A 24379-nucleotide genomic window follows, 5' to 3' on the forward strand; every position below is an offset into this window, starting at 1 on the left:
AAATGTTTGGTGCCAAGAAGCCTAGCTTTTGGCCTGTCTTGGCTTTTGACATGCCTTCCTCAGTAAGCTTTTGATTTAAAGTGAGAGATGTGGGACTCTTTCACTTAAACACTTTAGAGGCCATTGTGTGGTTATTAATTGACCTAATTTAAAATATTACTGTGTCTCAGGGAATAGGAAGGCCTGAGAAGAGGGACAGAGACAGATGGAGTGATCAGAACATATACATTTGCTGATTAAGTTCACTCTCTTAAATAGGCATGGTTCATGGTGCCCCAAAACAATATGGTATTAAGGGTAACATTAAAAATCATGGATGACAAATGCAATAATAATGAAAAGGTTTCAAATATTGTGAGAATAACCAAAATGTGACAGAGACATAAAATAAGCAAATGCTGGTGGAAAAATGGTGCTAACAGACTTGCTCCACACAGGGCTGCCACAAATCCTCAACTTGTAAAAAACATAGTACCTGCAAAGCACAATAAAATGAGGTATATCTAGCCTTAAAAAATTAAACCCTATATATACAAAAAATAGAGTCAAAGGAAATTTTACGTACATGATTTTTTCTTGCTTTAACAATTATCTATGGATACTCAAGTAAAATTTCATAATATGTTTAATAATGAACAGTATTACAGTGAATAAAATCTCTAACTCCAGGTTTCAATATAAAATAACCACTATTTTTAAAGTATATATGGAATTTGACTGATGGTATTTTAAAATTATGATCAAGCCTACAAATTTCTCTCTTGGTAACATACCACACATGTCAAGTTTTAGCTCTTACCTTTATTTCTAATGTACCACCAAAGCCCATTTTAAACTGCCCATGCATATCTTTGGTAAAAACTCTTTGAAAGGTCTGCTTGAATAAAGAAGTGTTGAAAGAGTCGCCCATTACCATGTATCCTCTGCATGAAAAGAACAAGAAACAATGTGATGCCAGTACTTGGGTCCATGTGGTAAAACCAGAAAAGCAAATTATTTCTCAATACTACTAACAACATTTTAAAGATATTTCCTAAAATGTGTTTATTAACATTAATTTTAAAAACTCAATTATATGAAAATATTCCTACCCCACAAATAATCTCAATTCTGAGGGTCCCTGAGTGCCCCTAACACTTGTATTTGTCCTCAATAATTTTTTAAAAATCTTTTTTAAATAGGTTATACATCATACATTACAAAATTCAGAAAGCACAAATAGGTACACAGTAACATGTGCTGGATGTGAGAGCTGGACTATAAAGAAAGCTGAGCACCAAAGAACTGATGCTTTTGAACTGTGGTGTTGGAGAAGACTCTTGAGAGTCCCGTGGACTGCAAGGAGATCCAACCAGTCATCCTAAAGGAGATCAGTCCTGGGTGTTCATTGGAAGGACTGATGTTGAAGCTGAAACTCCAATCCTTTGGCCACCTGATGTGGAGAGCTGACACATTTGAAAAGACCCTGATGCTGGGAAAGATTGAGGGCAGGAGGAGAAGGGGATGACAGGATGAGATGCTTGGATGGCATCACCAACTTGATGGACATGAGTTTGGATGGACTCCAGGAGTTGGTGATGGACAGGGAGGGCTGGCATGCTCTGGTTCATGGGGTCGCAAAGAGTCAGACACGACTGTGCTACTGAACTGAACTGAACATATGTGTCTCTCCTACCCCAGTTACCCAGTTCTCCCTGCTAGTGAAGACAGCTCAGTTAATGGCAGGCATTCTCATTTTTAAAAACAAATGTCTACATGTGTATGTTTATACACATGTATTTGTCTCTGTATGTCACAGTAAACTTAACAGTATTATACACAGTAATGAGAACACAGGGATACTTTGGGAGCATTTTCACTTTATGCACTTAAATACTGTTGAATTTCTTTCCATAACCATGTACTTCTGTAAATTTAAGTTTTAAAAAAACACTAATTGTCAAATAGAAACTATCTGAGATGCCATTTCCACCCTAATAAATCAGCAAAGCAGTCTGACAATGTATTCTGTTGAGGAGATTGTGGGAAAAGTAGGCACTTTCATAATTGCTGATGGGAATGGAAAATGATGTAACCCCAACGCAAGGGAATGTGACAATATATAACAAAATTAAATATGTATTTTATCTTTAATCCAGCAAACACACTATTAGGAATCCATCCCAAAGATTACTGGGCAAACAAAACCAAAAAGCAAAATATAGGCACAAGTCTATTCACTTAAGTATTTTTACAGTAATAAAAGATTAGAAATAATCCAGATGATCATCTGTTGAACTAGCTGAATAAAATACAGTATATCCAACAGTGGAGTAATATACAACTGATCCTTAAACAACACAGGTTTTGAACTACATGCGTTCACTTACATGTGTGTTGTTTGGTTTGTTTTTTTTTCAGTAGTAAATACACAGAACCATACTATCTACTGAGGGTTGAATCTGAGAATGTAGAACTGTAAATATGGAAGAACCACAGATAACAAAGGGCCAGCTATAAATTATATTCAGACTTTCCACTATGCAAAGGGTCAGTTCCTCTAATCCTCAAATTGTTCAAGAGTCAACTGTATAAATCTATTTCCAGGATGTGAGTAAAAAATGCAAAGTAGGAAAAAATGCAAATTAAGGGAAAGTGAAGTCGCTCAGTCGTGTCCAACTCTTTGTGATCCCTGGACTGTAGCCCACCAGGCTCCTCTGTCTGTGGGATTCTCCAGGCAAGAATACTGGAGTGGGTTGCCATTTCCTTCTCCAGGGGATCCTCCCAACCCAGGGATCAAACCCCGGTCTCCTGCATTGCAGGCAGATGCTTAACCCTCTGAGCCACAAGGGAAGCCCAAAGTAGGGGAAGGCATGTAAAATTTCTCTTTACATTAAATGGGGGATTAAAAAAACAATTTTAATAAAAAATTAAAAGAGGACACATATACTCATAAACAACATGAGTACAAACATTTATAAACATTTTATATAGTTTTTAAATAATAAAAACATTTTGAGCAGTTTTAAATAATAAAAACAATCAAAAATAAAATTAGGCAAAAGAATAAAACTGATGTGGTATTATTAATCAGTGGTAATTTTTTTAATGAGATTGTATTTATTTATTTATTTGGCTGTGCCAGGTCTTCACTGAGGCACGCAGGATCTGGTTCCAGGACCAGGGATTGAAATCAGACCCCTTACATTGGAAGTATGGAGTCTTAGCTACTGAACTACCAGAGAAGTACTCAACAGTAATTTTATTTTTAATATTGCTGAAGTCCTAATTTATATCATCTCTGATGCTATCATAGATTGCATGTTGTTAAATTTTGTTCGCTCTTTATTGTTGACTCTTGAACAACCCAGAGTTGGGACACAGACCCTTATGCTCTAGTCAAAAATCTATGTAAAACTTTTTAGTTACCCCTTTGTATCCAGGTTCCACATCCCCAAATTCAACCAACTAAGGATGGTGTAGTAATTCAGCGTCTATTCACTGAAAAAATATCCACATATAAGTGGACCTGTGCAGTTCAAATTCATGGTGTTCAAGGGTCTACTGTATTTGTTACTGGTATACAAAAATATAATTGAAGCTTGTACACTGACCCTGATTTAGAAGTCTTGACAACCTAACATACTGATTTTACAGTCGGCATGTACATTCTTTCAGATTTTCTACTTTTGTAAACATACCATCTATAATGATCTACGTTATCACTACACCTAGTTAAGCATCCTAAATTAATGGCAGCATATACTGCACCCTATTATCTGCTCCCTTTGACAACAAACTTTTAGGCAAGAGCTGTCTATACCCTTCCTAGTCAGTGTGGCCCTTGATCCATCAACATTAGCATCACCAAGGGATCTTGTTCGAAAAGCAGAATTTTAAGTCCCATCCTATCCATACTAAACCCAGAATCTGCATTTTACCAAGATATCCTTCTGATGTGTAAATGTGAAATGGAAGTCTGAGAAGTTCTGGTCTATACCAGCTGCTCACAATCCCCTCTCCTGTTCCTTTTCTTATTCATTCTAAGTCAACTTTCAACGCTCTTAGGAAAGTCACCAATGACCTTCACAGTGATAAATTACACAATCTTATAATCTCGTCCAGTTTTACTACTTTAAAAAAACATGTAATATTCTGGCAACTCCCACATTTATATCTACAGATATAAATCCAGACCTGTCTTCTGCCTACCAGGTTCTAATATCCAACTGCCTACTCAACTCCTCCAATGGATGTCTACTGGCATATTAAACCAAACACGTTCAGAACTGAACTCCTAATCTTCTCCCCAACTGTTCCTCCCAGTCGTATCCATTTCAATAAAGAACAGCACAATCCCTTCTAGACTCATTTGCTTTTCTCAAACCCCAGATCCAACCTATCAGCAAATCTTCTACCTTCTGAATATATCCAAAATCCAACCATGTCTCACCACCTGTGATACCACCACTTGCTATTCCTGTATCTCACTGCTGAAGACAACTGAAATCAATTATCCTTTTAAAACATTTAGTCAAATCAAATCACTCCTCTCCCGAAAACTCACTAATGACTTCCCATCTCACTCAAAGTAAAATCCAACAAACTAGGGATAGGAACATATTCAACTTGATAAAAGCATCTACAAAACCCACAGCTAACGTTATTCTTAATGGTGAAGGACAAAATGGCTTCCCCCCAATGTCAAGAACAGGCAAATCTATAGAGACAGAAAGTAGTTCAGTGGTTGTCCAGGCTGAAAGGGGAGGGCAAGAAAGGAGAAATAGACAGTGACTGCTAATGGGTACAGAGTCTCTTGCTGGGATAATGTAGATGTCCTAAAGCTAAATTATGGTGACAGTTAGAATATACTAAAAAAGTAAATTATATGCTCAGGGACGTCCATGGCTGTCCAGTGGTAAAGACTCTGTTCTCCCAACGCAGGGGGCACTGGATTAATCCCTGGTCGGGGAACTAAGATCCCACATGCCGCATGCCATGCGGCACAGCCAAAAGAAAGTAAAATAAATTATATGCTTTAAATGGGTAAATTTTATGGTATGTTAAATTTCACAAAAGCCACTAAATACAACAATGACTTAAGAGTATCAAGATGAGCTTTTCAAACAGAGCTTGTGCCTTTTTAACCGTATTTTAGAAAAAATTTAAAGTGAGCATCACTGAAAGGAATATAAAAAACTTAACAGCTGTTGCCCTAGAGTGGCAGGATGATGACTCGGTTACTTTTTCCAAAACTGTCATTGGTTTATATTCGTAAACTCTCATTATTAGTTTATAATTGCAAAACTTATAAAAATGTGCATACGTACCCGGTAAGGTTAGGACAGCATTTCATCTCCAGGAGACCTGTCTGATCTAATGCACATGCATAGATATCAATAACATGACCAGTGGTAGCAGCACGATTAGCCAATGCTTCAAAATGCTACAACAGAATTTTTAAGATCAGAGTAATGTACAAACGTCATCACCCTATAGCTCTTTCACCACTAATAGATCAAGATGGTCTAAGAAATGGTCAGAGTCCACAATAACTTAAATGGGATCTGTCCTAATTTAACGTTCTATAATGTCTCATAAAATAATACAATGAATTCTAGTAAGTCTGGCACTTTCTTTAACTGCTATTCTTTCTAAACTCCTCAATCAAGTTAACCTTGAAGAAAAGCATAGTGAACATCTTGCTCTTTATACATAAAAATAATAGGAGAATCAACCCAGAACTTTTTCTTGGCTAAACCTATACCCAAGTAACATCAAAAATAGAGAGACAATAACAAAAGCGTTAAGACAAACAAATATAAAACTTTTTTTGTAGCTCTAAGAAATATTCCAAGCTCAAAAGGGAAATTAGGTGTCAGGAAAATAGTATCCATTAATAGTAACAAAAATTATCTGTTATTAACTACACACTAAAAATTGAATGATGACTACCAAAAAGAAACATGAGACAAGACAGCACAACTAAGCTAAAATTGTAAACTTTAGAGAATTTTTTCAAAAGGGGGATGGTTGGGAATTAACAAGCAGAACGAATACAAGGGTGTCAAGAATCAAAAGTAGTAAAAATGTACTGACACAAACTCAGGTAAAATTGAAGTTTCATGAACAGAGAACAACTTATGAGAAAATGAAGGACTATTCAAATTACGAATAATATTCACATCTAAAGGGCAGCCTCTTGAAAATGAGAATTAGGAAAATTTAAGAAATTCTTCCTTATGGAAAAGACATTCTTTAACATGAATATTAAAAAGACACACAGGTTTTCTCCCAGGATTAATTTTTAAAGAGACACCTACTGGTGTCCACTATTAAGTTTTTAATTAAAAAGTTAATATTTAAGTTTAATTTAAAAATATTAAATTTTTAAAGTTTTTAATACTTCGGCTATCTGATGCAAAGATCTGACTCATTAAAAAAAGACCCTGATGCGGGGAAAGACTGAAGACAGGAGGAGAAGGGGACAACAGAGGATGAGATGGTCAGATGACATCACTGACTCAATGGACATGAGCTTGAGTAAACTCCAGGAGCTGGTGATAGACAGGGAGGCCTGGCGTGCTGCAGTCCATGGAGTTGCAAAGAGTCAGACACAACTGAGCAACTAAACAACAAAATTAAGCTTTTAAATATTTAAAACCAGAAAAAAAATACCCTAAGTTATCAAGGAAAAAAAAGACTATTTCTCTAATTCTGAATGGCAGCTATAGGATCATCACAATATCGGATTTATCATCAAGTAATTATATTCCTCCTCCTTCATCAAATGAATTTTTCTAATAAGGCAAAAAGACTTAAAAATCAAACTTACCTTAGTTCCCTTTTTGACATATTTGGCATTGTCTTTTTCAATGTCATGCCATGATCTTATGGGTGTCTTCAATTCATCTCCAACCACCATTCCAGGCCCCTGAGTGGCTGGACCACCAATGAACATCATGATACGAGCACCAGTGTTCGGAAAAGTACACTATCAGGAAAAAGTAACCCATGACAAGAGTTTAAAGGGAAACATATGGATACACATTTCTGATAGTGAATTTTGACATATTCTTTCTAAACAACAGGGAAGTACACATATCTCAAGAATAATCAAATGTTTAAAACAAAATTTAAACACAAGATATATCTTTCTTTTGAAATTCTATTCTAATAGCCATGCTTTCCTAATTTTATTTTTTTTTCCTAATTTTAAAATTATCTATAAACCTGATCCCTATAAGCAAGGTTGTTCCTCCAGACAGGAAGGAGTAGGGAAAGAAGAAGAAAACAGGGCACTCTATTTGTTCCACAAATGAATAATATCATATTTAAAATGCTTTTAAATTTCTATAAGCAGTTATTGAAAAAAAATACAGAGTGCATTTTCAAGCTACTTATTCACTACATTCAGAAAAGAATATATCACTTCTCGGGCTTTTGGCTAAGATCAAGTGCAGAAAAGAATGTAAGTGATATAAACTTTAATAATAATTTTAAAAATCACATACGTAAATCTAGGGAAGAGCAAGGAAAACTGCCTTTTAATTTTCATTTTCATATATCCTTATATATTGTTTGAATGTTTTTATTAGTTATACTTATTACTTATATGACTTTCTTAAATTAGATTAATAAATAAAAATATTCTTTTCATCCTGGGTATCATCTTGCTGATCGAATACCAATCATGTAAAGCTGAAACATCAGTAAAGAAGAACAAATAAAAGCATACAAACCACACATCTTCATAACTAGAACACAAAAAACATTTAAACTTTGAATTACTTATAAGGAAAAAAATAGAGACTAAGTCCCAGTGAGCTATCTCCCATGAAAACCTTCACACAGAGCAAGGGCAGTTTGGGGAAAAGTACATGGAAGAAAGAAGGGAGCTATCAACCAGCATAGAACAACTGCCAGATTTAAATTAAAACTTAAAGGAAACGGAAGAAAAGCAAGAAAATACCCGAGAGCATAAAAACGAAGTAAAGAAGAATAAAAGGGCAGAGACAAAGTGGCTGAAATGGAAAACTAGCAAAGATCCAATTTATGTGTAATTGGAGTTCTTAAGGAAGATAAAACAACGAAAAAAACTAACACTTAAAACTATGACACAAGAAAACTTAACAGAAACAAAAGTTTTGAATACACATATAAAAAATGATCACCAGACACTGGAGAAAAATTTACCCACAAGACACTCTACTAATGCTATTAAGATAATAAAGATAAATTGCTCAAGACCTCCAAGCAAAATGATCAAATAATTTACATGGGCAAGAGAATTAGACTGGCATCAGTCTTCTCAAAATCATCAAAGCAAGAAAACAATGGAGCATCATTTTCAAAAACTACCAAAAAGAAAGTGAGAAGCAAGGCTTTCTATATCCTGCCAAGTTATCCTTCAACTATTAAAAAAAAAAACCACAGAAACAGTGTTTAAACACTAGACAGTTTATGAAATTCTGTACCCTTACATCTTAAGAAATTTACTAGAAGACAAATTTCATACAACAAAGGGACTAACGTACTCCGAATATATAGTTTTGTACAACTTTGATTTGGAAGAATGTTAATGTTTCACTACACATATATACACATGCAAAACAAGAATGGGATTTTTTTAAAAGAAATGTACACAATGTGCAACAAATGAAAAACATAACCACATGAAGTGGGGGGAGGGTGTGGATAACTAACCCAGTTCACTTTTGAGTATAGTGTATTTTGTCTCATATATCCTCAGAACCTTAAATAAACATTGAGCCCTAACTCCTAGGCTTTTTTCACAGAGGTCTGAGCTAAAAATTCTAAAACTAGTCTATCTGTATTCTAGGACTGAGCAAATAAGTAAATAGATTTTGAATAGTCACAGTCAGCTTCTCACGGTCAAAGAAAGAATTAGAAATATGCAAAGTGGGAAGGACAGAATAAATCCTGTGGTACTAAATCGGAATTAGATATATCTGAAAGAAATCTTGATTTTTAATATATATAGTGTTTATGGTTTTAATAGAGATAGACATAGATGTTTGCAGGGGAATGTAGATGTGTAAATATATGCACACATACACTTAATTATACAGGTATGTGTGTATATATATAAATATATAGCTATAGAGAGAGACGGAGAAGGCAATGGCACCCCACTCTAGTACTCTTGCCTGGAAAATCCCCTGGACCGAGGAGCCTGGTGGGCTGCAGTCCATGGGGTCATGACTGAGAGTCTTCACTTTCACTTTTCACTTTCATGCATTGGAGAAGGAATGGCAACCCACTCCAGTGTTCTTGCCTGGAGAATCCCAGGGACGGGGGAGCCTGGTGGGCTGCCGTCTATGGGGTCGCACAGAGTCGGACACGACTGAAGTGACTTAGCAGCAGCAGCAGCATAGAGAGAGAGGGAAACATACATATAGATATATCTACTTATCTTCTTATACATATCTGCTTCTTAGCTCTTTTCACTAGGACATAAAAGCAATGACATCCTAGTAACAGTAAGCACATGAACCATCAGTTCAGTCACTCAGTTGTGTCCAACTCTTTGTGACCCCATGGGCTGCAGTACGCCAGACTCCCTGTCCATCACCAACTCCCGGAGCTTGCTCAAACATGTCCATCAAGTCGGTCATGCCATCCAACCATCCATCCTCTGTCATCCCCTTCTCCTCCTGCCTTCAATTTTTCCTAGCATCAGGGTCTTTTCCAATGAGTCAGTTTTTCACATCAGGTGGCCAAAGTATGGGAGCTTCAGCTTCAGCATCAGTCCTTCCAATGAATATTCAGGACTGATTTCCTTTAGGATGAACTGGCTGGATCCTCTTGCAGTCCAAGGGACTTTCAAGAATCTTCTCCAACACCATAGTTCAAAAGCATCGGTTCTTCGGCACTCAGCTTTCTTTATAACCCAACTCTCACATCCATACATGACTACTGGAAAAACCATAGCTTTGACTAGATGGACCTTTGTTGGCAAAGTAATGTCTCTGCTTTTTACTCTGCTGTCTAGGCTTGTCATAGCTTTTCTTCCAAGGAGCAAGCATCTTTTAATTTCATGGCTGCAGTCACCATCTGCAGTGATTTTGGAGCCCCCCAAAAATAAAGCCTGTTTCTATTGTTTCCCCATCTATTTGCCATGAAGTGACGGGACTAGATGCCATATCTTAGTTTTCTGAATATTGAGTTCTAAGCCTACTTTTTCACTCTCCTCTTTCACTTTTATCAAGAAGCTCTTCAGTTCCTCTTCACTTTCTGCCATAAAGGTGATGTCATCTGCATATCTGAGGTTATTGATATTTCTCCCGGCAATCTTGATTCCAGCTTGTCCTTCATCCAGCCTGGCATTTCGCATGTTATACTCTGCATATAAGTTAAATAAAAGCAGGGTGACAATCTACAGCCTTGATGCACTCCTTTCCCAATTTGGAAGCAGTTTGTTGTTCCATGTCTGGTTCTAACTGTTGCTTCTTGACTTGCATACAGATTTCTCAGGAGGCAGGTAAGGTGGTCAGGTATTCTCATCTCTTTAAGAATTTTCCACAATTTGTTGTTATTCACACAGTCAAAGGCCTTGGTGTAGTCAATAAAGCAGAAGTAGAAGCATGGTTATGTTCCAAAAGAAACAGAGCTAAAAGAAACCAGGGCTTCTAAATGGCTGATTTCAGGTCAAGGGCAGGGAACAAGTAAGATGAGCCTTGAACATCTTACTATATTAGAAAGCAAGTAAATGTTCAAACAGTGATGAGGACATATAATAAGGACCCAGGAGCCAGCTTGAAAGGGCTCCCATTGCCAAAATCTGGACAATTTGAGTTTCAAAATAAATAATGATAGTAAAGGAATATAATCCACTGGATGAAATAAGAATTCACACTGATATAAACATAAATGAAGAACAGAACACTCTTCCTCAAGTAGAAAGTCAATAAATGTAGAAGAAATGATGGAATTAGAAAGTCACTATTTAGCCCCCCTCCCAATAATAATTGATCAAGCAAGAATCAAGAATGGACGCTAAAACTACTGGGTAAAAGTTTGATGAGTACACAAGGAATCTCCCCATAGATACTTACAATGGGAAAAATACAATGCTACATTGAAGAAACCTGGTTGAAACCACTTTGACCAAGTGATCAAAGCTAAGTAAACCAGCAGTAATAAAATAAGTTAATGTCACATCATGGACTTCCTGAGATGCTGCACTAAGCAGATCACAAATAAGTATTTGCATTTTTTTGGCAATATTCCTGCCAAAAGTGCAAAAGCTCAATCTACTCATGAGAAAAGATCAGATAAACCCAAATTGAAAGTCATTCTACAGAATAACTAGCCTAAACTAACACAACATTATAAAGCCATTGTCCTACAATTAAAAATTTCAAAATTAAAATTAAAAAATAACTAGACTGTACTCTTAAAAAATATTAATGTCACGAAACACAAAGAAAAACTGAGGAACTATTAGAATAAAGGACACTAAAGAGACAAGACAACTGAATACAATACAGAGTTAGGATTAGGATAACTGGTGAAATCTGAATAAAGTTTAAAGATTTGTTCTATCAATGTTAATCTCATGACTGTTAAATGAACTGCATTATCAAAGGAATGTTTTTGTGTAATTAAGAAATACACTAAAGTACTTAGAAGTAAAGGGATATATTTACAACTGACTTTCAAATGGTTTCACTACCTATATAAATATTTAGAGAGAGAAGGACAAATCAAATGTAATAAATGTTAACATTTGAAGAATCTGGTTAAAAGATATAAAGGAACTCTTTGAACGATTTTTGTGACTTTTCCATATGTTTTGAATTATGCCAAACTAGAAAGTTAAAAGAAAAACAAAACGGAAAGTCACAGATTATAACTCATATAAAACAGGAAACCATCAATCCACAGTGGTATTAATAAATAAATGAGTAAATTGAAACTTTGATGAGGAATGGGATATTTTCATGGTTTTAAAGATCCTCACCATCTAACGTTTATTAATCATAAAGGGAAGAGAAATGAGAGTAATTTTACAGTGGAGACTTCTGCCAGACACATTTTAATGAATGATCAAAGTGATCATCATCAATAATGGGGCAAATGAAAATCACATGTCACCTGATAGGCTATAACAAGAACACAGCATTACTTCTGTGATCTTCCTGCCATTGATCCAAGACCTCAATCTAATTGTGAGGCTACCATCAAGGCAAACCTAATTTGAGAGACGTTCTATATACTGGCCTGAATCTTCCAACATGCCAAGGTCATGAAAGTAAAGGCAGGCTGAGGAAATGTAGTCGAGTGAAGGAGACTAAACAGACATAATCACTACAGGTGCGTGCATGCATGCTGAGTTGCTTCAGTCGTGTCCTACTCTTTATGACCCCATGGATTGTAGCCCACCAGGCTCCTCTATCCATAGAATTCTCCAGGCAAGAACACTGGAGAAGGTAGCCATGCCCTTCTCCAGGGGATCTGCCCGACCCAGGGGTCAAACCTACATCTCGCATGTCTTGTGCATTGGCAGGCAGGTTCTTTACCACTAGTGTCACCTGGGAAGCCCAACCACTACATGCCTCTGAATTAAATCTTTGAAGCAAAAAAAAATTATTGAGATAATCAGTGAAACTTGAATGAGTTCTGAGAATTAGATGGCAGTAATATATCTGTGTTAGTACTGTATAATTCAACAGATATGAACTTGAGCAAACTCTTGGAGATAGTGAAGGACAGGGAAGCCTGGTGTGCCTCAGTCCATGAGGCTGCAAAGAGTCAGATGCAACTTACAACTGAACAACAACACAATGCATCAGTGTCGTGTATTGTATAAAACATCAATGTATATATATACTGATATATATATCTCACATATTTTAAAATCTGATTTTAAAAGCTGTATTGTGGTTATGTAGGAGAATATCTTAGTTTATAGAAAATACAACTAAAGTATTCAAGGAGTTAGGAACATCACTTAATCACAAATAGTTCAGAGAAAAAAGTCCTTTGCAACTTTTCTAGTAACATTTCAAACTTTTATAAAAAAAAACTTTTTTTTTACAAAAACTCTTCTAATTATTAAGATAAAGCTAAGATATGTCAAGTTTAAAATTTTCAAATTGTATTTCGTAAAATTCTCCTTATCCTGCTTGGGTAAACATCATTCCAGAAGTTTCTCTACACACAAAAGGATATACCACAGATCAAACTTTAAATAAAATCATGTATGTGCTGTCCCGGGACCTGATTTTTCCACCCAGCATCATCTTGTGCATATCAGTCCATACATACATGTACGAATTTACATTCCAAAATAAAGTTACTGTCACTACCTCAAGGAGTCCTACAGCTATGGAAAGTGCCACCCCAGAGGAACGCAAAGGTCTCTTTCCCTGTGGTACAGGCCAGGGGTCCCGCTGAAGTTCTCCCAGAAGGTCTGTGAGATTCATGTCTATCTTCTGTACTGGCTGTAAGAATCTACAAAACAAAACAAAAAGCCATTGATAAATGTTTGTGGGTGAAGGTTTAAGAAACAAATTGTCTACTTTCTTAAGAACAGAAAAAGAAGCTGAATACAAGGCAGACCAAACGGTTCTCAAACTTTTGTGTATATCAGAATCGGTGAGAGGGTTTGTACTGACACAGATTGCTGGTTCCAGGGTTTTGTTTCAGCAGGTCTGGGGTGGTGACCAAGAATTTGCATTTTAAGTAAATTCCCAAGTGATGCTGTCTACTGCTGAGGAACTCAGTGTGTACAATTACTGTAAAGAAAACATTCAAACCAAGTATTACTTTGGGACTGCATCTTCCGTTTACCAATCTAGTGAGTTTTAGAGTTACTGAATTAATTATGAGAAGATATATCAACTCAGTTTTACTAATACCACCTCTGATTAGTTAAGTTTAGCAGAAAAAGCTACCCACAAAACTAAGAAGGCAAAACTAAAAGCTTATGGGGACCTATTTTTGCTTGGCTGCCCTCAAGCACAAAAATAAAATTTTTTGAACTTAAAAATAGAAAATCAGGAATATATCAAAACTACATTCCAGGGGCTTTCCTGGTGTCTCAGTGGTAAAAAATCTGCCTGCCAATGCAGGAGACACAGGTTTGATCCTGAATCCAGGAAGACCCCACATGCTGTAGAGCAACCAAACCCCAATGCCACAACTATTGGGCCTGTGCTCTGGAGCCTGCAAGTCTCAACTACGGAGCCCATGTGCCGCAGCTACTGAGCCCATACACCCTAGAGCCTACGCTCTGCAATGGGAGAGGCCGCTGCAGTGAGAAGCCCTCGCACCAAACAGAAGAGTAACCCCCGCTCACAGCAACCAGAGAGAAGTCCGTGCGACAACAGAGACCCAGTACCATTCAGACAAACAAATAAATAAAATGCCCCACACAAAGTTAAAAAAAAAAAAAAAACTATACTCCAATATTTAAAAAAAAATTTTAAGACCATATCAAAACTAAAGTAACTCCTTACATTGTAATGATGAAAAACCAACCATTTCAGCAATGTGATGTCACCGCAACTCTTTAAAAAGTATACTAATTCAGTATTTATATTCTTAAAAATATTTAATGGTATCGGATCACTGAAGGCCTGTGTTCAAGTTAAGGGTAAAGACAGATGTATCAACTGTAAAACTGGGAAGTTCTTTTTGCCATATTTATTACCTATTGGAAGGAGGTGGCTGCTGTACCTGAGGACCACGTGTTGCTTGAGTAACTGGTACTTTAGAGAGCCCCAGCATTTCCTGTAAAGAGATTATTTCTGTGATGTCCGTTTAATTACTCCCACAAAGATGTATTAACTATTTATGGCATGGAAGGTGCTTCCATAGACATTAGAAACACAAAAATAAAGAACACAAAATCTCTTCCCTTGAAAGCAAAAGTTCCACTTGGGAAGACTATGAGGTAAACAGTAATACAATGAAATAAACATCGTAAGAGAGCAAAGTACAAAGTGCTATGTGAGCAAAGATGGGGAAACTAGCTCAGACTACTTCATTTCTAATAGTCAAAATAAACTACTGTGTAATTTGAATGTCTGTATTCTTAACTTTTATTCATTTATTCCTTTCAGCAGCTATATACTTCAAGTATCTGTTATGGGCCAGGTATGTAATGGTGAAAAATATAAACAGTCCCTGACTGTATGAAAATTTAAATCTGGTGAAACCAACAAAAGTTAAAGCATTAGCTAAATAAATGTAATGACGCTTTTCTGCTAAGCAGCCTGAGGTGACCCCTAAAAATGGTGCGCTACTCACTTGATCCAGAAAACCCCACAAAATCATGCAAATCAAGAGGTTCAAATCTTCGTGTTCACTTTAAGAACACTCGTGAAACTGCCCAGGCCAGAAAGGGTATGCATACCCGAAAAGCCAGCAAGTATCTGAAGGATGTCACTTTAAAGAAGCAATGTGTGCCATTCCATCGTTCCAACGGTGGAGTTGGTAGGTGTGCACAGGCCAAACAGTGGGGCTGGACACAGGGTCGGTGGCCCAAAAGAGTGCTGAATTTTTCTACACATGCTCAAAAACGCAGAGAGTAATGCTGAACTTAAGGGCTTAGATGTAGATTCTCTGGTCATTGAGCACATCCAAGTGAACAAAGCCCCCCAGGTGCGGCGCAGCACTTACAGAGCTCATGGTCGGATCCACCCCTACATGAGCTCTCCCTGCCACATTGAGATGATCCTTACTGAAAAAGAACAGATTGTTCCTAAACCAGAAGAGGAGGCTGCACAGAAGAAAAAGATATCCCAGAAGAAACTGAAGAAACAAAAACTTATGGCCCGGGAATAAATGCTGCAAAAAATAAATGCAAATAAAAGTAAAAAAAAAAAGTGTAATAATAAATATGATGGAGAAATAATAAGGAATTGTATAAAGGGGGGTTATAAAGTAATAAACATCTTGCATGTCTATGCTCCTTAATTCTCTGACTTATATGAACATTCTCTGCCCTCTCAACTATCTTCCAATCTATGAACATATTTTAAGTAATATGAATATCTCTCAGCATCTATCAAAATATCTAGACAGAAAAAGATTTTGAAAAATATACCAAGATAATCCTACTATGTTGCACATAACTCCCCCAGACAAGGCTTTAATTTGCTCCAAAGACAAAAATATCCCAGTATATGAAAATATATATATACATTCACAGTTCACCTATTAACTTTCAAGACTTAAAATATCTCCCCTTGCCAAACACAAAGTGTTTAGTTCCTAAATGACATGCTAAGAAACAAAAGTGGTTGCCTTCTCTCAGTCTTCAGAATGACTCTTCTACAAACCTTCAAATCTTTAGTAAAATAGTTTCAGTTTCACTCTAAGTTTTACAGATACTTCAAAAGTGAAGGGTCTTCAATCTCTATGATTACAGTGTAAGGCAAACGAAAGAAAGCTGAGGCCAACACTACATTTAAAGGCTTTGTTATAATATAACCATATTAGTCATTCATAATATTTTCTGGACACATATATCTAGAAGGCATTTTTAGACATACACAGAGTGATATGCAGAGGCAGGCAAACTACCATTCTTGTTGCTTACCTGCAGTTGTTTGGCAGACAGATCTTTTGTTCCTCTGAAGACATAGCTTTTTGAAATGCCCTCACATCCAAGTTCATGAACCTGCACCATTCTCCCAAAAGTAATTAAGCCAACCAAAGCTGTAGGTGGTAAAAGGCTTAGTGACATCTGCATAGATTCTTTAAGGGCTTGTAAATCTTCATCTTCCATGCAAGTATCAACCACATAGAGGAATATCAAAGGCATCTGAGGACCACGCTTTTAAAAAATATTGTGATTAAAAACATGTTGTTTTAAATGTTGTTTTAAAAGTATAATACTTCAGCTCAATATATAGGATAATCAATAGAGGACTAATTAAATAATGTATTATATGTTTAGCAATGGAATTCTAATAAAGCCATTTTACAAAGGAAATATTATATATCCAATACATCATCAAGTGAAAAATTAAGTTTATGAGCATTAGTCATGTTACAAGAAAGATATTTTCACTTTCAATTTTACTTAACTGCACGAAGTTTCATTTCTTACAACAAGCATTTCTTTTAAAATAAGAAAACAGTAACTTTAAAGCTTAAAAGCAAAATTAGGTGACTTTTATAAAATAATTATCTTATCTGAATTGCATTGTAAGGGAACTAGAAATTAGTCATAGTGGACAAATTAGTGACAGACTCAAGTGAGTCATATTCTGCTTTCTCTACAACATTCATAAGACATTACCTTAATACTTAAGTATTAAATTATGTAAAGCTGTTCAGAAAGGGAAGGAAAATTATTTTCCTAACAAGAACCAATTCAAGAGTAATTTCATTACTAGAACTGGGGATATATCATTAGGCTCCATATCATATTGACCAAGTATCTGTAACTAACCTTTCAACTACAAAGCAAAATTGATACTTTACTATTTATTGACCTACTTGATACAGCAAATCAAACCTCCCAGCCCCAAATCCTGGCCACCTTTCAAATAACTACAATAAAAATTACCTTGCTCAAACTGACCTTGACAGTTCTTACCTTTGAAATGCTCAATCAATTCAATGTGAGAATGAAGAATGATGCCTTTTAAGTCAGATCAATTGAATAATTATTTTGGTATAAAGTACTGCTAAATTACTGGATATTTTAAACTTCCTTAAAGAGTTACTCTTATGTTCTTACCAGAACTACATATTCAATGCTAGAAAACTGAGGTAAAAGTTCAGCAGGTTGATTCAGTTCAGATATACCAGCGTAAGTTGGTGGAAACTAGAGGTAGAAAAAAGCAAAATTTTTTAACAAATTATTACCAAGTAATGAAATTTTAAACTGAAAAGAATTATTTCCTGATCACTTAATTACTTAAAAATACTTTAATCATTTATTTATTTAATCCTATAAAAAATTAGTCTTTATTTTTAAATGTGTATTTTCCTGCATCTATAGACCAGTATTGGTATTACAGCATTAACATCTACAATTGGGGGCTTTCTTACCTGATTCCTCTGATAACAAAAGTTGCAAGCCCAGAGTTTCGCTCGATAATCCACTTGACTGTTTTAAGAAAAGATACAATAGCTCATGATTCAGCTAAACTGTGCAGAAATTTCAATCTCAATAAAATTAACTTCTTTCTGAAAATGAATTAATTCAAACTGACAGTGAAAGCAATCTTTAAAAGCCATGTATCTTTAGGTGTTGCCAATATTTAATTCATACTTTTAACACATACAAGCTCACCAAAATGAATATACTGTAACTTTTAATATTCAGTAAATACCAACAATAAATTAAGATAATCCTATTTTTTTTCTCCAAGTGACTCAGTAACTTCTAAACTCAGCTCCAGAAAACACATATTCAATAAAAATATATATAGTTATTGAATGCCATTATTCTAGGTGCTGATGATAAGTAAATGAGATCAAAGGTCCTATTATCATAAAGCTTATATTCTAGAAATGAAAGACAATAAACAATAAATGCATAAATGCAGAAGATACTTTTAGATAGTGATAATAAAAACTAAAGATAACAGGGCAAGACATGAGAAAGTATTTAGGAGGGCAACTTTAAAGGAAAGCCTTAATTAAGAAACAACTAAAATGTAACTGAAATTAAAAGAAACCAGTTACAGGAAAATCTGGGGGCAAAGCAATCCAGGCAGCATGTATAGCAGCTATTGCACAAAGTCTGTGGTAGAAATAAGTATATCCAAGAATAGAAAGAAGATAAGGTATAATGTAGGTGAAAATGAAGAACATGGATGATACAGATGAAGGCAGAAATATACACAGGCTAGATTATATAGAGCTTTACAGGTCTTGATAAGGGGTTTGGATTTTTCATTATAAGTGTAATTCTCCACTCTTCTGGGTGGAGAAGAGACTGATAAAAGGCAAGAATGGAAACAGGAAGATCAGTTAGGAGGATAATGAAACCACCCAAGAAAAGATTACCATCTTTTGAAGCACCATGTACTAGCAGAGAATGAGAATAAGAGACAGGATCAGTAATGTTCTTGAGACAGAATCCACCAGATTTGCCAGTGGATTGAGTGGAAAGAGAGGGAGTAGAGAGAGGAATAAAAGGCGATTCTTCAGAGTCTGGCTTATATAACAAGAAATCACAACATTTTTGAAACACCATACCACTCCATTATGACTTTACAAATGACACAAAATGAGGTGATAGCCAGCATCAGTATCTAGAGAATACTGATAGAATCCAACAGTTTACATACTGACAATTCTGTATTTGGTTTCTTTTTAACTCACTACAACCTGTATGTGTCTAAAATTTTATAGCTCTTTGGTTCTACTTTAATTTGAAAAAATAGCTATAAACAAAAACATTTTATATAAATGAACAAGTAAGAAACTACATTTTTAAAATCATAAGGACACTTTAGTGTTTTCCATATACTTTAATTACCATAAAGGATTCAAAACTGCACGGCAAGTGGTCCTACTACAGAGGACAGGTTCATATTGAATGGGCGGCAGATCTGGTCTCTCCCTCAGTGGTGTAAATAAGGCTGCTACTGGAACGACCATTCTTGTAGCTTCCAATCGACTCGATGGCCAGACGTTCCAACTAAATCGGACTCCATCTCGTTCTTCATTTTGTTGGATGAATTCCAAATAGGTTGTCATTGTAGAGCTTGATTCTTGTTATTTCTGTAACAAAATTAAAAGATAGTTTTAAATCCTATTAAGAAAATTCAAAGTAAGTATGTTTTTCCCAGTTCCACTGATACTCATCCATTAGAAATCATAAATGAAAGAAAATAATTATCTCAGAAAAAAATTAGCAAGTGAACAATGACCTCAATTATAACAAAATAATGAATGGCTCTACAGAACCCAAAGCTCATTAGGCCCCAAAAGAAGTATTTTTTCCTTTTTTCATTCACTCTTGAAAAAAACTACAGAAAAAATAATAAATGATAAAATTGATGTCCTATTGATTTAGGTCAAAAATGGGGAAAATCCAGGTCCTAAGTTTTCTGTATCAACCTTGTGAGTTACATCGTTCTAATAAACAGATTGTCAAAAACATTAAATTCTAAAATTCACATGCTTTTCTACCCAGAAGGTAGTAAGCTTCCATTAAACTTGCTAAAGATAATGCTTAAGAGTACACAACAGAAAGATTTTTCTAAAACGAGGTACTTCTATTTTAGACAGGCCATTTTTTATCATACTAATACAGGCCATTTGAGGAACAAGAAATAAACGCATGATAAGTGTGTTCCATGTGATGTATACATCACTTACTTCTTTTGCAGAAACAATTCAGAATACTTCTAACATTCCAACTTATGAGAGCATTTTAAACTCTAATTTGAGATATATAATTTCAATATAATCATTTAAACTCACTACCAGAAGAGGGAGATGGCATTTTGGTTAGGGCCTGGTATCAAAAGACATCTTCATCTTGTTATTGTCTAACTGTTTGACTAGGATGCCAGCTCTCCTACCTAGGCAACAGGTCTCTCTCATTCTCTCAAACTGCAGCAGTGGTTAGTGATGGAGGGAAATTATAGAATTTAAAGGTCTAAGAAGATAGAATCTCAAGTACTATCTGGCTGGCTAAAAGATTTGTGAGAGGGATGAATGGCATCAAGAATCGAAGAATTATCAAGGTAGGGTAGCCACAGAGCCAGCACGGATGCTGAAGTTGCTAAGAACAATGATGGGATGAGGAATTGATTCTAAAATATAAGTGAGGGAAGAAAAGGTATTATTAGATATAACAGTTTTCAGAAAAATGCTCAAATATATTTTGATAATACAAATTACAGAAACTGATGCTTAACAAACCTAAGTATCTTAAACAGCTAAGAACTTTCCCTTCTTTAAAAGAAATAAGAATGTTATTAGTCAATTATATCCTAATTAAAAATATAAGAAGAAAATAACAATTAGACACTGTGTTTCCTCCTATCAGAATTTCAGAGACAACTAGGGAATTTTATACTAAGCAAAAGCAATCATGGATTTTTCAAAGATTGACAAAGGGTAGAGAGAAATCCTAAGATAACTAGATTTGTTTAGAAAAGATTATTTTAAAGCTAAATATAGGAGATGGCTTTGAGAAAAACAGAAGCATTCGAGAAAAAATGGCTGTTGAAAGATAATGATAAAACAAAGGTCAAGGATAATCAGAGGGGAGTTAGAAGATGCCAACCTTAGTTTTAGCATAGGAAACAATAAGAGCTTTCCAGCTACATGTTTATGTGAGGCCAGATTTCCTTCATACTATTCAACCAGATGACATATCAAAACAGACAGCAAGTAGATCCGAAAATCCACCTGTCTTCTATTGAGCCTGAATCAGCTGGTAAAGAATCCTCCTGCAAAGCAGGAGACCTGGGTTCAGTCCCTGGGTTGGGAAGATCCCCTGGAGAAGGGAAAGGCTACCCACTTCAGTATTCTGGCCTGGAGAATTCCATGTACTGTATAGTCCATGGAGTCGCAAAGAGTAGGACATGACTGAGGGACTTTTTTGGTTTTTTTTTCTTTTCTTTTCTTTTCTTCTGGATCCTCAATAATGTTTAAGAATATAAAGAGGCCCTGAGAATCACTTCTTTAGGACTCTAGGGCTTAATTTAAAAGCACGGAAGCTGGTAGAGAAAGGCTCTATGAAACTTATCATGAAGACATCTACACACAGGCAATGGCCAGGTTTAAGTTTCTACAAGAGGCAACAAGCCTGGATTGTAACTTGACATCCTTACTTTTTATTGAGACATACTTAGTATCACCTGATTGATATTTAAGTACAATTCCCCTCCTCTTCCTCACTGTTTGTCTCCTCAATCGCTCTGCTCTAAGATCATATTTGTTCTCTAAATCACATCTATTTATTTCTTACATTATCACTTTTCAATAGCAGTCTGAGAAATGTCCCACATTTTTCACTTTAACTGGTCCGATTACAGAGACATGCAAAACACCTCCCCAAATTCCCTCACCTTTCCAAGGGAGAAATTAATCTTAAAATCACTCACTCTAAAACAAATCCTGCCAGGCTTGGTCCCATATTCAACAACAGCATATCTGAAACAAAGTCCTTTTGCAAACCAGCTCTTTATGAAATGGCATTATTTGAAAAGCATTCTCTCCCCTCATATTGTCTGTATAAAAGCATAAAACTAAAAAATTTTGATTCAAACACTAAACTAGGATGCAGACAACATACTAGTCATTACATTTTATTAAGTGGTACAAAACATAAAAGACCATTCTAAAGAAATGTCTCCTTTTCAGCACAACTTACAATCATTGGGAATGTACTTTCTTATGGTATAACTAAAAGTAAAGAAACATTAAGTCACTTTAACCTAGCACATCAGATATATGCCCATTAGCCATTTTATAGATAGCTAAGTGAAACACATTGTAAATTGCAAGTAAAGTTTGAGTTCCTTCCAATCAGATATATCTGTTAACAGGCAATTAAATGTGGCTTTCCCACTTTTCTGTCCTAAAATCCTCAGTGAAGTGTCTTCAACTACTTCCCACGACTAGATTTATTATACTGCACAAATAGCTTAATCTCTCTGATCCTCAAATTCTCATCAGTAAAATGAGGGGTTTGGGTTGGAAAACTACAAGGCCCCTTCCAAATCTAAAATTCTGAGCCAATTAAAAATGACTGAACTTCCAAAATGATGTCAGTTAAGACTACTGGAGAAGGCAGAAAAGGAAGACTTAACATAAATCTATAATTAAATCTTAAACTTCTTTTAACCAAGTTCACTTGGCTAGTTATCCACTCCTTTGAGGGGTGGACGTTGAGGAAGCTCCCGAATTCAACATACTCACTCCAGTGATTACAAGAGGATTTACTATGACTTTTCCCTTCCCACCAAAACGGGAAAACATTTAGGGCCGAATGGAAGTACGGAAGATGGGTCCAATCTGAAAACTTAAGTCTTTGTAATCAAGGCCCAAGGTGTGAGCTCTACCTGGCACTTTTCTCCTTATCCCCTTTAACTCCGAAGGCCAAACTACGAGTGTCAAGTCACCTCGGGTCAAAGTCTAGAGCTCTTCTGAAGAGACAAGGAATGAACCAAGAAGCCAAAGTACCCAGAAGCGGCGATGGGGTGGTGTGGGGTGCGGTGGGGAAAGCAGATCGGCCATGAGCGGAGGGTTGGGTGCTGCGAGAGATGCCCTAACTGCTGTTTTTCACTCGACTCTCATTTTTCACTCCTGATCGGGGGGAGGTGGGTGAGGGAGCCGGGTTCCCAGGCCCTTACAGAACTAAGCAGAGGTGGTGGGTGAGAAGGTGACAAGTTCAGGGCTCAAGGCAGCCCCCGACGGGCCGGGTCGCAGCCCCAGGGCTCCCCTACCTGGCCCGGGGCACCTGGAGGGCAGAGTGGGCACCACCCTCGAGACCCCGGCCCGCGGACCCGCCGCCGACCTTCCCCCGCTTCCCAGCGAGCGCTCGCGGCCCCGAAATCGATCCTTACCACAGTGCCACCACGTACGAGATCCGCGCCTGTCGCAGCCTCTACCTGACAAATCCGTGCCCTCCGCCGAGCGGGAGCGGCCGTGGCACCGCAATCCGGGACCGCGCAGCCCCGCCCCGGCCTGCGCACAGACTTCTGCTGGACCAACATGGCTGGTGCCGCCTCTGCCACGTCAAAGGGAGGGGGAGGGGAGGGGCGGGGATGGGGAGGGGCCACCCTGGGGGCGGGGCGACCGAGCCGCAGAACCGCAGGGGAGCGAGCGGGACCGCGGCGGAGCCCGGAGGTTGGAGAAGGGGAGGAGAGAGGGGAGGGGAGAGAGGCGGAGACGGAGCTGGAGGGGCGGGGCGACAGTGACAAACCTGATGCGGGTACCCGGGAGAGGCGCCGAAACCCGGTGGAACTAAGACGCGAGGGTGGGGTGCGTCGTGGCGATGCGGTTTCCTCTCCCGGGAGTCACGGCGGATCCCAGTCCCCGTGGGCCTCCACGATGTACGACCTTCTGTCGCCAGACTCCTCACCTCGTTGAGAGAAACGGAGGTGTTCCCTAGGACATCCTCTCCTCTAGGGCCCCGGTTGATTCCAAGAACAAGCCGCATCTCCCCTGAAAAGCAAAGTGAGAAGTTCGTTCTTTCACTTAGTGCAACAAACATTTACTGACCATTCGTCTGCTTTGTGCTAGGCACAGTAGCGATGCTATGATACCGCGTAGGCAAAAAAGGCCAAATATTCGATCTGGAAGAACTTACATACTATTTATACACTATTGATGTATTCCCAGTCAGTTTACCTACCCTCCTACACTGCCTCTGCCACCTCTCCCCCCTAAACACACACCAACACACACATACACACCCTCTACAATCTTTGGTTGATTCATC

General features: G+C 37.1%; 1 protein-coding gene across 1 annotated transcript in view; it reads right to left on the reverse strand.

The window, feature by feature from the left end:
* The window catches only part of SEC23A (SEC23 homolog A, COPII coat complex component), a 60076-nt gene extending 36463 nt beyond the window's left edge, over positions 1-23613 (reverse strand). Inside the window, exons 1-10 of the mRNA XM_068991602.1 lie at positions 23502-23613; positions 19454-19698; positions 18016-18073; positions 17702-17788; positions 16553-16789; positions 14660-14739; positions 13314-13458; positions 6815-6973; positions 5310-5425; positions 800-923 (exon numbers count right to left, since the gene is read on the reverse strand). Of these exons, the coding sequence (XP_068847703.1) occupies positions 800-923; positions 5310-5425; positions 6815-6973; positions 13314-13458; positions 14660-14739; positions 16553-16789; positions 17702-17788; positions 18016-18073; positions 19454-19674 (1227 nt within the window). The 5' untranslated portion in view covers positions 19675-19698; positions 23502-23613. The remainder of the gene's footprint in view (positions 1-799; positions 924-5309; positions 5426-6814; positions 6974-13313; positions 13459-14659; positions 14740-16552; positions 16790-17701; positions 17789-18015; positions 18074-19453; positions 19699-23501) is intronic.
* Positions 23614-24379: the final 766 nt, after the last annotated feature.

This window comes from Capricornis sumatraensis, chromosome 19 (genome assembly GCF_032405125.1).
Source record: "Capricornis sumatraensis isolate serow.1 chromosome 19, serow.2, whole genome shotgun sequence".
NCBI lineage: Eukaryota > Metazoa > Chordata > Mammalia > Artiodactyla > Bovidae > Capricornis > Capricornis sumatraensis.